The sequence below is a fragment of the Buteo buteo genome, chromosome 3 (genome assembly GCF_964188355.1).
Source record: "Buteo buteo chromosome 3, bButBut1.hap1.1, whole genome shotgun sequence".
In the NCBI taxonomy this organism is placed as follows: domain Eukaryota; kingdom Metazoa; phylum Chordata; class Aves; order Accipitriformes; family Accipitridae; genus Buteo; species Buteo buteo.
In genome coordinates, this window is record NC_134173.1 from 43,781,734 (window position 1) to 43,794,226 (window position 12,493).

The 12,493-nt window shown below is 40.2% G+C and overlaps 1 protein-coding gene across 2 annotated transcripts in view; it reads right to left on the minus strand.

Annotated features, from left to right (window-relative positions):
* Positions 1–11,863, minus strand: part of UBE2W (ubiquitin conjugating enzyme E2 W) — a 33,529-nt gene extending 21,666 nt beyond the window's left edge. For both annotated transcript variants that reach the window (XM_075023456.1, XM_075023457.1), the window contains exon 1: positions 11,763–11,863. In XM_075023456.1, coding sequence (XP_074879557.1) covers positions 11,763–11,777 — 15 coding nt within the window. In that variant the 5' untranslated portion in view covers positions 11,778–11,863. The remainder of the gene's footprint in view (positions 1–11,762) is intronic.
* Between the last annotated feature and the right edge of the window lie 630 nt (positions 11,864–12,493).

The following is a 12,493-nucleotide window of genomic DNA, read 5'->3' on the forward strand; positions in this document are numbered from 1 at the left end:
TAAGTCAAAACACAAGCTAGTGCAGCCACTCACTCCCACAATAACCTCCAAACAGATGTTATCTATACATTAATATGCTCTTGGGTGCTCTGCTTGCTGGATTGTTCTTTTCATATCACAAAACCATCTTTCCAATGTTTCTGCTAATCCATCATAAGATTTCATATAGAAGCTCCCTTCCTGCTTCTCCACCTTCTCTTTAAAGAGACTGCAAAAGAAAACATGGACTGCAATCATGGAGTTATTTACGTAAAGGGGGAATAAATGAAGCATGCATAGGCAATCTGAATTTGATCTTTTCCTTATTTTTGAGAGAGGATTTTATGCTTAAACATTCTTTTAATACAACTTCCCAATAAACCAAAACTAAAAAGTATCGAATTGGCAAAACCATTCACTACCTAGAGGGAAACAGAACAGCAGGGTAGGAAGATCAGAAACCCAAGATTGGGTAACAACACAGTCCTTCAACTAAAGGAATAACCAGCTGCAAAAGGCAAAGAGTAGTGACATAACCAGTAGTTTACAGAAGTATTTTCAAAAAGGTGGAAGTCTTTGAAACCAAGATTGCTGAATTCACCTTTACAGGAAAGGATGATTCAAGGATGAAATCAAAGAACACAGCTTAACACTGATCCAAACATTAGTTCCAAAAGAAAGTTTATTCAAGTAGTTGAGACATGACTGACAGCAATGGCTTGTATTCTGTTGTTAATTCCATCAATTAGGATTTGTGCAACCCCTTCAATTAACCTCCACAAATTTTCTAAAGTGTCAAGCTCATAAGACTTCTCAAAGCATATGGAGCAAAGAACACAAAATTAACTGGGCGTCAGTGGAGTAAAATTCCTGCTGGCTCCCCAGACAGCTCACAACAACCTCCATCATTTCAATCCTGATAGATGGCACTCACTGTCTGTCATGGTTCACGTTAAATATATCTCTGAAGCCAGTAGCTTCTAGCACCTTTGCTAAACAAAAATACACATTCTTCTTTCTCTGAACTGGCACGTCTTATGTGGCAACCTCTGAAACTGGTATGGAAACATCTCAAATGCCACAGCTAAATTCTCACTTGTGTTGATTCCTGGTGAATCATATAAAGAAGCAGAAGGCAGGGCAGAAGCATATAAAAAGCTGCGATTTGTGAAAAGGTGGAGAAGGTAGCAATTTAGTACAGGAGGAGATTTGGAAGTTGGCAAGATGAGTATTTCGGAATGCATCTCCTAGAACCAGTTAGTTTGGTTACTGTGCACCACTGAGCTAGATGTTTTATCTCACATGAATGATTATTAACATAGAAAATTATTCCACTGGTCTCTGTATCCCTGTCAACTACTTCAAAAGGATATATGACAACACTACTTCTAAAGCATATATGACAATATCACCATCACATTCCCCAAAACCAGGGATCTTTTTTCTGATTCTACCACAAACCCATGGACAGACAGGTAGACAGACAGACTTTATCCACAATCCCCCACAATGCAACAGTGCAGTCAAAGGTATTTTCCTCCCCCGCCATGAAAACTTATCTAGCTCTTGGAAGGTATGCGAAAATTACCTTCCTCAATGCCTTTAAAAAGCAGTTTCACAATATCAGCTGTCTATTTCCAGTTCTAATCCCACTGTCAGAACTCTTAGAACAGCTTTGCCTCTCCCTTGGAAAACTGGAGCCTACAGAGTTAAACTTTAACAAAGCTACATGCAAACAAAAACGCGTACAGTGAAAAAGCAAGGCACCCTTAGTTATAGGCATCACTACCAAGTATGAATTATGTACATAAAGCTGAGAGCAACTAAGGTAGCCAATTAATATTGTTTCAGTTAACATATAATTCATAACTGGAGTAGGCAAAGCATACATACACTATTACATTGGCTCTGTTGATTAGCAGTAAAATATTAACACCATAATCCAATAAAGGTCAACTGTGTGCCCATACTCCTGGCTTATTATCTCCTCAGAGCTGAAAATACAAACTCTATAAAGTGTAAATGATACAAAGAAAATAAAACTGAAGATCAATGTATACATTCAACTGCCTTATCTTTGCAATTCTTGAATATTCCACTTCTTGGTGTTTCAAGAAATGCTGCAGGAGATGTGCAGTGTCTTAAAAGGGTAATATCTTAAATGAGTAAACTAAATTATGAGCTATCTTAGTCAAATAATTTACCTATGAACAACCCTTAATATAGACTTCAAAGTCTATTTTAGGGACTTTTTTTTTTTTTAAGAGAAAAAAAAAAGTAGAGAGAGAAAAGCTGAGCTGATTAAACCAGAAGGAGATTCAGTACCAGACAGGATGTATTAAGGGCAGCAATAACAGTTTGGCAGAAAACAGCTGGGCATAAAGCAATTTTTCTCTACCAGTAGAGCAGAAACCTATGAGTAGAACAAAAAGCAGAAAATGGGCAAACAGCTTCCATTCCTTTCTGCTGGAGGAAATGCTCCATCACCACACCTTCTTTCACCACTAAAACAAGCTATGATGGGCGATTAAGCTGGAATGTGGCGGCCTTTTCACCTGGAGTGGTAGGGACTCTACTAGCCATGCTCAGTTAGGTAGTATCGTGAGGATATGAAGAAACTGAAAGATGGAACAGCAACTTCACAGACTAGGAAGCATGGGTGTCCAAAACATCTGTACTTGAATTTTGTTAGAAACCTTCTATTTCCGTGCACTCAGATTCCCCTCTCTTTGTTGCAATGATCTAAGAACCGAGTGGCCTTCCAAGGCCAAGCCTTCCTAGACACTGTAAACTCAAATCTTAATCTGGCTTGGAGATCAAAGAGGAAGAAAAACTCACTCATAAATAGTTAAAAATTAAAAATTAATCCCAGAGGGGCTCCACTCTTCTGTTTTATGCTGGTAAAGCCACTGCACCCTAGAGAGACCCAACAATATTTCTGCAGTAACTGCCAATGATTCTCTTCCACACCCAAAGATTTAAATGTACCCAGAAAACTCTGTTAGCACAAAAGCACTGTCAGTACTATGATGAAGTCCTGGCAAAGAATTTATATTTCACTTATCAGCTACAGGCTGTCACCTCCTCCCCCATTCAAGTTACAAAATATTTCACAAAAAACATCCTTTCTGTTTTGTAGAAGTTTTTGCATGCAGGATACAGATTTTTTTTTTTCCAAGCACTCCCTCACTGAATGGAGGCAAACAGTAACCCTGTACCAGAATAAGAGAAGTTGTAAACAGGCTGCAACAACAGTGTTGTTACAACACCACCATGTTGATTCATAAGCAAAGCTGTTACTAGCCTGCTAGTACAACCTACTAGCCTGAGAGAGTAAGACCAGTAACAACTCTATTTTCAGTATTTTGGTTCTTCCATTCACACATTTCTTACTGAAAAATATCTTAAGTCCAGAATATGAAGTTCTAAGCACTGGGTAGGTAGTCCTGCTTTTCAAACAAAACTTCTCTACAGAAAAAGAAAAAAAAAAACAAAAACAAAACAAACAAACAAAAACCCCACACAAGATTTTTAACAGTGCAAGTATTGCTGGAACTGATTGCATATTACTCTCTAACTAGAAATCTAACTTTAAATACCAAAAAGTTCCCAGAAGAGAAACAAGGTAAAGATTAAAAATGGTGATATTTAGGAAAAAGCTACCTGCTACAGTCCATCTTGCTACCTAAGGAATCTAAAGAAAATATGACAGTTCCTACAAATTAAAAAAATCCTTTCCTTCCTAATCAATCGGGTCATTCAAGAAAGCACCTGCAGAGTGTATCCCATAACTCAGGCAAAATCATTCGGCTCAGACTCACAAACTCACAAGCTATCCAGACACTTGATTATCACAATCCTGCATGAATTTTTCCTAATCAAAGTTCTTCTGGTAAGTTTTAATCAAGGCCCAGAGGAGGAAAGAAAGATAATTGTCTGGACATGCTCCATTAAAGCTTCAGCAGGACACATAACAAAACAGCTTCACAAAATACTCTGTACATAAAAAAATAATACCAGGATTTGAATTTGAAGAATTGTTTTTCAGTTTTATCTATTTTTGGCTGAATATCAGGTTTTCAATCTGTACTGAGAAAGCAGAAGCAGATTAGTCTCCTCCTTCTCATTTCTAATAAAACATGTTAACATCTGGCAACCCAGTTCGAATGTTATTTTCCCAGACCAATCCATACTTCAAGTTCTGAATGTCAAGCATTTTGTACATTTCTCTCTTTTTAAAGGAACCAAAAGGCAATACATGTATCTTTTAACAAGCTACTTACAAATAAGTTTCCACCACTAATCTTTTGTTCTTTGAGCATTTAAAAATTTCACTAGGTTGGGGAGGGGGGGGAGGCGGGAGGGAAGGATTGTTGATTTCTCAGCTCGATAACAGAATATTATCTTCACATGCTCCAAAATATTCTAAACTATTTGACTGGAAGGTCAAGGCAACACAGTTCTCTTCTAAAGGGAATAATATGCTTGACTTAAACTCACTAAGAGACAAGATCAAACTGAAATCGGAACTACAGTATAATTAAAGATCAGTCAATAACTACACACACAAAACACTCCGTACTCCACAGTCTGAAAAGCTTTTTGTCAGATAATCAAATTTTTTTACAATGAACCTATCATTTTAAAGCAAATTAAGTGAAATCCACTAATAAAGAATAAAATGAAACTGACAGCTAGTCATCTGCTTCATAAACAGAGTCTTCAAATGTACCAATGCCCAGCACAAGCCTCACACAGTACTAAAAAGTCAAACACAAATAATTTTATCTTTTAAGGACAAGAGTCTGGCATTATTTGAGCTGCTTCAGTTAAAGAAATGAATTTAAGACAACAGCAAGGGCTGGCACAATAAGGACAACCATATATCTATCAGGGAATTTCTCATCCTTATAAAAACCGTTTCAAAGGTTGATAACCAAGATAAAATCCTGTATTCTGATAAAAAGCCTTTTGGAAAGAAAAGGGTCAAAATCTTGGAAGTTGTAAACTGCAACAAGATTTAAATACTCATCAAATCCATATCCCTAAACATGACAGGGAGAGAATTTAACTTAGGAAACCTCAATCCATTCAGTTTCCTTGTCCCTTCTCATTATTGGCCAACAATTTCTAATCAAGAAGAAATAAATAAATCTACGTGAATAAGTAGTATCAAATTCTATGAAGCATTTTAGTCCTGCAGACCTTTAGCGATAATATTTGCTATACTCTCGTAAACTATTATCACCATTTATTGATATATATACAGGATTTTCTTCTTGAGGCTGATCAAACAGTATTTTTAATTAAGTTGAATAAAAAAATACAACAAACAACTTTGTAATCACCAAAGGAGAAAATTATTTTTTAATACTGTGTATGAAATGATGAATAGCTAGTATTCTCAATCAGATCATTAATTATCAAAAATAAGATGTCTCGCAATTCCTGTGCTACCACTGTTAATTTCTGTCCTTTCTTTTCTAATACATTAATACTGCTCCCAGGAAGGCAAATGACAAGGCTCCCTCCCTTCTTCCCCTGCCACCCCAGATTGATACCTGTTTTTTCATTCCAGTGATTAAGGTCACCTTAGAGGAAAAACAAACAAAAACAACAACAAAAAAAACCTGCAAAGGCTGGCACCAATTCCAGAATACCTTTTAAAAGCACTGAACTATCAAAAGCAGGCAGAAGACAGGTTACCTGACCTTCATTCTATCACAAAAGGTTTCATACTGGCTCTTTTTATTTTAAAACATTCAACCTATTTACTTTATTTTCATTTGGTTTTAACAAATGAAGTTACAACAGGTTTCAATGAATGGGCAATATTGTCTCTTCCTCCCTTCGAAAGGCAAAAAAAACAATCCCCAGCTGATAGTTTTGTCACAGTCCTTCGCTACTTCAAAACCGTGCAAGACACAATTTTTGGCTCCAAGTACTGAGCAAAATCCCTTCATCGTCCTGTTCCCCTTTGCCCCGGTAGAAACTTTAGCCTGTAAACTGCTTGAAAGCTTGTCTCTCAGTTGTAAACCAAGGCTACATAAGAGACATTATCATTATACCAAACACACTTGTATTTGTTGGACACAGCCATAACTACGGGTATGTTCAACAGAAGTTGTGCCTTCTCTCTTTCATATTAATAGGGATAATTTAATCACATACTCTCTGGGAGTATTCACCAGTACAGCCTATGCCTGTATAACATATAGTGAAGATCCTTTAGTCTGAAAGTCTTAGCTTGGTAGAATTTGAGCAAACAATTAAAGAAAGTGCTTGATCACTGAGTTTTGCACATTGTTTGAGCTAAGCTGCTTTAGCTTATTAATTACAAACTCACAGAGCTTTCCAAGGGAGCAGCTTAACAAGACAACATTCCCTGGCTTTTGCAAATTCATTGTTTTCTCTTTTCCCCTTCTCAGAGCTTGAATAGTTAGGCCTAAAAGCAAGTACAAGACATTATCCAACTCTGAGCAAAAAATATTTAACATCAACTGGAATAACCATTCTTTACAATAAATATCTGCCTGCTTTTATTTTCCTGATTTAAATCACACACATATTCATGACATATCAATGTTCAACGTGACAGGTTGAAAGCATTCATAGTTTTCTATATTTTAGCTATACAGTTCGTATAGCTGTATAGTTGGTCTATTTGGAAGAAAGATCTGCTGATAATGCTCAGTGACACCAGTTTCAGTAAACTTGTCTACTACTGCTTTCTTTTTTCAGAAGTGAATTCTTCCATTCTAGCTCAAAAATTGTGCAGTTGCTGCACAGCAAAATGTTTCCCAAAATTCTATTTACGCAGGCAGATACAAAAACAAGCAATTGAGACTCTTCAGGGCCTAAAGCCATAACTTCTATTTTATTTACCTTTACTGACTTAAAGACTATAAATTTTAAACTTCACTTGATATTGAACTCACTTTAAAAGTTTATTAAAAAAAACCCCCAAGATTAGACTATCTGATCTTGGTAAAATAACTATAAACTTTGTATTTATCTTATTTTACTGTAGCAAGGCTACATGCCAAAGCTAATATACCACATATCAGTACAGACTGGTAACTGAAGGTTACATAAAGGACTAACAATCTCTTAGTGGACAGGAGAAATGCTTTTTACTTTCAACTCATTCTGGTCTCAAATATGGTGCTTGCATTTTTCAGTTTAAAAAATGATTGAAATGTTTATCTTCAACAGTATTTCACCAATGGCACCACTAAATACTTAAAGCTGTTACTAACTACCAATGATTTCCTTGTGTTTATACCCCAGAATTGGATATATAGTTACAGTAACCACTCATTTTCTTTTTATTTTCTAAATATTTTGTTTGAAACAACACAAATAGCATCCCATACTGTGATGTTTAACAGTACAGAACACATGTGCATCATCAGTGAAGTTCCAGTTGGCTGAAAACTTTCCTCACTCAACGCTGGGTTTATTGGGGTTTTTTGGAAGATATATTAAAAATAGTTTAGAACTTTTTCCTGGACAAAGCTGTCAAATAAGTAGAGAAAATTACTTCCAAATTATTAAATAAAAATGCTGCCAATATTGAAGAAAGATTAATCAATAAGCAATTGTTCTGAGAACAGCTGGAAACACAGAACTTTCACTAAGACTAGGAGAGCAGGTAAAGAATAGAACCAATAGCAGGTATAGAATAGAACCAAGGAACTTTAACAGAAAGCGTACATAATTTTTCTTGCAATTTCAGTAGCCTGTATGCATTTTTGCCACCCCCTACCCCACTGGCTGAAAACACTGGAGTGAAACTTGTGGGAAACTTTTATATTGCTACTGGTTTGTGTTTTGTGATAAAAGTTTCTGGTGCTTTCAAACTGTAACATGAATTCTGCATTGTCATCTAGCACAATTATTTTATTAAATGCCTGTTTAGACATGCATTTTGAAAAAAATTCTATTGCCGGAACAAGACTTTTCAAGTAGCCCTTTATTTTGGTGTGTGCATGTATTTTGATGGCAGCCCACCAACAGGCAGTTTTCAAGGGCAAAAAAAAAAAAAAAAAATAAATTTCCTGATAACAGAAATGCATGGTGAAGGCTAACATTCTACACTCTTTACTAAAGCTGTTTGTGTTATTAATTACATTAGCTCTGTATTTAATCAGATTTAAATATCTACATGTACAAATCTCATGTACCTAACTTTAAAGAAAAGACAAGAGGTTATTTTGGTGATAAAATGCAAACCTAAAACTGTTCCCATAGACATGTTTGTGAAAGCTGTTTAAATATGTCCAACCATAATGCAGGGCCTGAAGTAACATGGTATTAAAAATGAAAAGAGGGGAAAGGTAAAACAATAGTAATTAAAATGCAAGTATTATGAATAAAGCCGATCTTTCAAGTTCAAGATGCAAATAGTTGGTATCTAGCACTTTGTACAGCAATGATATATTTTCTGTACATTTTCAGCTGAACTTCCTTGGTTCTATTTTTTACCTACTCTTCTATTCTTAATGCAAGTTCTGTCTTTCCAGCTGTTCTGAGAACAACTGTTTATTGCTTATTATTTCTTCAGCATTTGCCGCATTTTTATGTTATCTGTAGCTTTAAGACTTCAGATTACTAAAGATGCTATACTGAATTTTCTAAAGCAAATCCATTCTATTCACTTGTTCTATACAATTTACAACTTTTCAGAATATTTCTGGGTTTTTTTTAGGAAGAAGTTGCACAAGCTGGGGCTTCTTCTGGGAAAAATGTTGGGAAAAAACGCTTTTCCTCCAAAGTTTGTTTGTTAAGAAAAAAAATTATCACTTGCTTAAAGTTAGGCAAACCAGGTTTAAATCAACCCAGCAGTGGCAAATTAGCCACCACTTTGGACAACTCTGTGGTTAGAAAACAAAACACAGGATCTCTTCAACATTGGCTTCTATTATTCTAGAAGAAAAGCATTACAGAAAACTACCATTAAAGAATGTCCACACAGACAAAGATCACAAATTTAAATAGTACACATAAAGACTCAAACACAGGAGTTTTACAAGTTACTGCTGTTCAGTTGATGCATAGTATCTCTTCAGGCTGATCTTCAGTGCTATTGGCAAAAAGAGGTGACTTGTTACAGTTTCAAAACTTTCCTTGTAGGCTGACTTAGGGCTGATCAGATAACTCTAGCTTTAAGTTAAACACAGAAATTTTGGTGGATCTGTAAACATAAGATGTAATTAACCTAGGGCGTCATACATTGCTGTATAAAATTATGGCAGTTTAAGAAGTAACTAAAACATATTTAGCATACCAATAGATCATTCTTATGGGAAATATAAATAATACTGCCACAATAGTACAGTGATAGACTACTGGTAGTTAGAGAGTGCAATAAGTTACACAAACATTTCAATTAAACACTGGGTACTTAAAAACACTGTACATAATCAGAAAAAGGATGTCTCCTTTTTATCTCAGGCAACTTACATATTAAACATCAGCACTAATAAATTAAATTATTTTGAACCAAAAACACCCTTAAAATTATATACAAGTTTCCTTTGTAATTTTTTTTTTTTTGCATTGAAGATTTAGATGTTAATTAATAGAAGAATTCAGAGCCTTGAGGTCTTGTTGACCTGGGAAGGTGTCTACTATTGAGAAACTTCCTAATTTTACAGTTCACTTACTAATTTTTCATTTATGCTTCCTTTAAAAAAAAAAAGTCCCAGACAATTTCTTTTCCAATTTGCTAAACTACATTACTAAATTAGTAGTTTACTAAACTCAGGAATAAGTCATCAGAACATTATACAACATATAGACAAAAAGACTCCATAAGTTTTCTTGAATCTCTCATCAGAAGACAAGAGAACACCATTTTAAAAAAAAGTGTATTCTTAACAGCTGGTATTTCTAAAATGAAAGCAATTACAACCTTAGATTTACCATGACCATATTTTCAGGAAGTGAGTACTACCCTCCACACATAACTTGTCTTCTAGGCAATATTTATCATTCATATATCCTAAACAAACTTATTTAATTTGTAACCCTTATTTCCCCTTTACAGAGGGAGCAACAGGAACGAGGGGTGAAGCAAGCTACAGAAAGTTGTTTACTAGGCCAGAGACAGCCACACAGCACAGGTTTACAAAGTCCCACAGAGTGCCTCCTTCAAGTTTCACAACTGTCATTTCCCTATAGTTTTCAAACAGTTTTAGAAAAGATACTACTTAATAAATTATTGCCTCTATTTTGCAGTTACGCTTGTGAAAGTCTGAGCATTAAAAGAGCAGTACAAAACGCATTTTCCAGATAGAGCTGATAAAATGAAGGCAGATCAGACTACCTATGGTACTGCTAAATGAAGAACATTCTGTACAGTATGTTCAAGTTCTTGATCCCGTTTCATTTCAATAACTCAGACACACCATGGGTTTTTTTATGCTTCTACACTTCATCAGTAAAATGTTTACCCCATAAAGTTCAATGCTTTAACATTTTAACCCTTTTTTAGCTATGCTAAATCGAGGCTATCAGGACAATTAAACTCATGTCATTGTTTTTGTACATTCCTTCTGGTCCGTTTCAGTACTAGTGACAAAAAATGTAAGTTATACTGGACCAAAATGAAAACAAGAAAGAGAAAAGAAGCAGCAGTTTGAGAAAGAAAACAGAAGTGCCAGATCATCCAGATCTAAAAACAAAATGGAAAACTGTAAAAACTCAAGGAAAAGCAGAACAGTTACAGGTGAAATAAGGGAGGACAGGGGCCACTGCCACAAAACCCAGCAATCTTTTCTCCTGCCCCTCTCAATAAATCACCACCCACTCGGAGCAGCACACAGTGAAAGTGATCCATTCTTCCAGAGCAATTTCTGCAGCTACTATTTAAGAACTCCTTCGGAGAAGGTATGAATAAATAATTCAGCTGGAAATACCTGTCAAGCAGCAGGATGTTTCATGCTACTGTACCCACAGCAACCCCATCCAACCAAGTAAAACCAGACGTTATCTGTCCACAGGACTGACACCACGCTACAATCTCAATTTACGGAGAGAAAGAGGACCCCACGGGCACACGGCTTGGGACAAAACTTGCCTGTCCCAGCCCCCCCCCGTACCGGAGAATTACAGTGCCGCACCCCCAGAAACGCCCGGCAAGATGCAGTTGTTGGTTACATCCTTCGACACCGTCCTCACGGTGTCACCGGGGGGGTGCTGGGGTGTGTGTATCTCCCTGACCCCCTCCGCTACGCCGCGGCCGCACCGCCGGGGGAGGGAGGGGGACGACCCCGCCACCTCCCACATCGCCCAGCGAAGCCGCGGCCCCCTAAAACCCTGCCGAGGGGGAGAGGGGGCATCGCCGCCAGACCTCTCCCCGAGGCAACTGGCCCCCCCCGGCGCCTCCCGCCTCCTCCCCCGCCCGCCATCCCGCCCCGCCCGCCCTCACTTGCGGCTCCCTCCTCCCTCCCTCGCCGCAGCCGGAGCCCGGCCTCGCCCCTCGCAGCCTGTCCCCGCGGGTCTCAGCTCCATCCCGGCGCCGGGCCGGCCCTACCCTGCCCTCCCCGTCCCTGCCGAGCGGCCGCCGGCCCTCCCTACCCCCGCGGCCGCGCCGGAGCCGCCACGCAACCGATCCCCTCAGCCGCTGCCCCGGCGGTTGCCTCCGCCCGCACCGCTCTCCAGAGCGCACCGCCACGCACCCGCCCGGGGGAACGGCTCCCTCCCGGCTCGGGGCCGCCGCCGCCGCCGCTCGGCCCCCGCGCCCCGGCGCTGCCCCGGCTCCGCCGCAGGCTCCTCACCTGCATAGACGCCATGATGGATCCTCCCCCTCCCCTCTGCGCCGCCGGCCCGGGCCCACAGAGACGCAGCGCCGCGCGCCCGTCCCCTCCCCGCCTTCCCCGGTCACGTGCACCGCGCCGCCGGCGGGGCGGCCGCGCATGCGCGGAGAGAGGGCGGGCGGGCGGGCGTCGCCGTTGGGCCCCCGCCGCCGCCGCTACCGGCCGCGGGGGAGGCGCCTCGCTGCGCCCACGGCGGGGCTCCCCCGGTGCTGCCCGTCCCCTGCTCGCCCTGCGGCCGGGGAGGGAGGGTGCGGACCCCCCCACCCGGCCTCAGCTGTTTGTAAAGGTCTTGTACCCGCACGCCTAGAGTCTTTAGGGGAGCTAGTTAATGCCGGCTCTGCCCTTTTATGGGTTTCTCCGGGCTCCCCTCACGTCTGGCGTGTCCCGGCGGGAAGGAGGGATGAGGGATGCGCAGCGGGCCCGGGCCGGCCCTGCCCGGCTCAGGACGGCGGGGCCGTGGGCTGGTTTGCCGTGGGAGAAGGCCTGCCTGCGGCTTGGGGTGAGGGGCGGCCCTCCTGGCGAGGGGAGGCCCTTTCTGCCTCCCGCCCTGCGCTGCCCGCGGGTCTTCAGTCTTCAGATAACCTGGTTTGTCTGCGGTGGTGGTCGGGTGGCGCACGTGCCCGAGTTAGCTCGGGTGTGCTTCAAGCGGGAGCGTTTTTAGATGCGTTGTTTTCCTTTCCTGGAGTGGAACA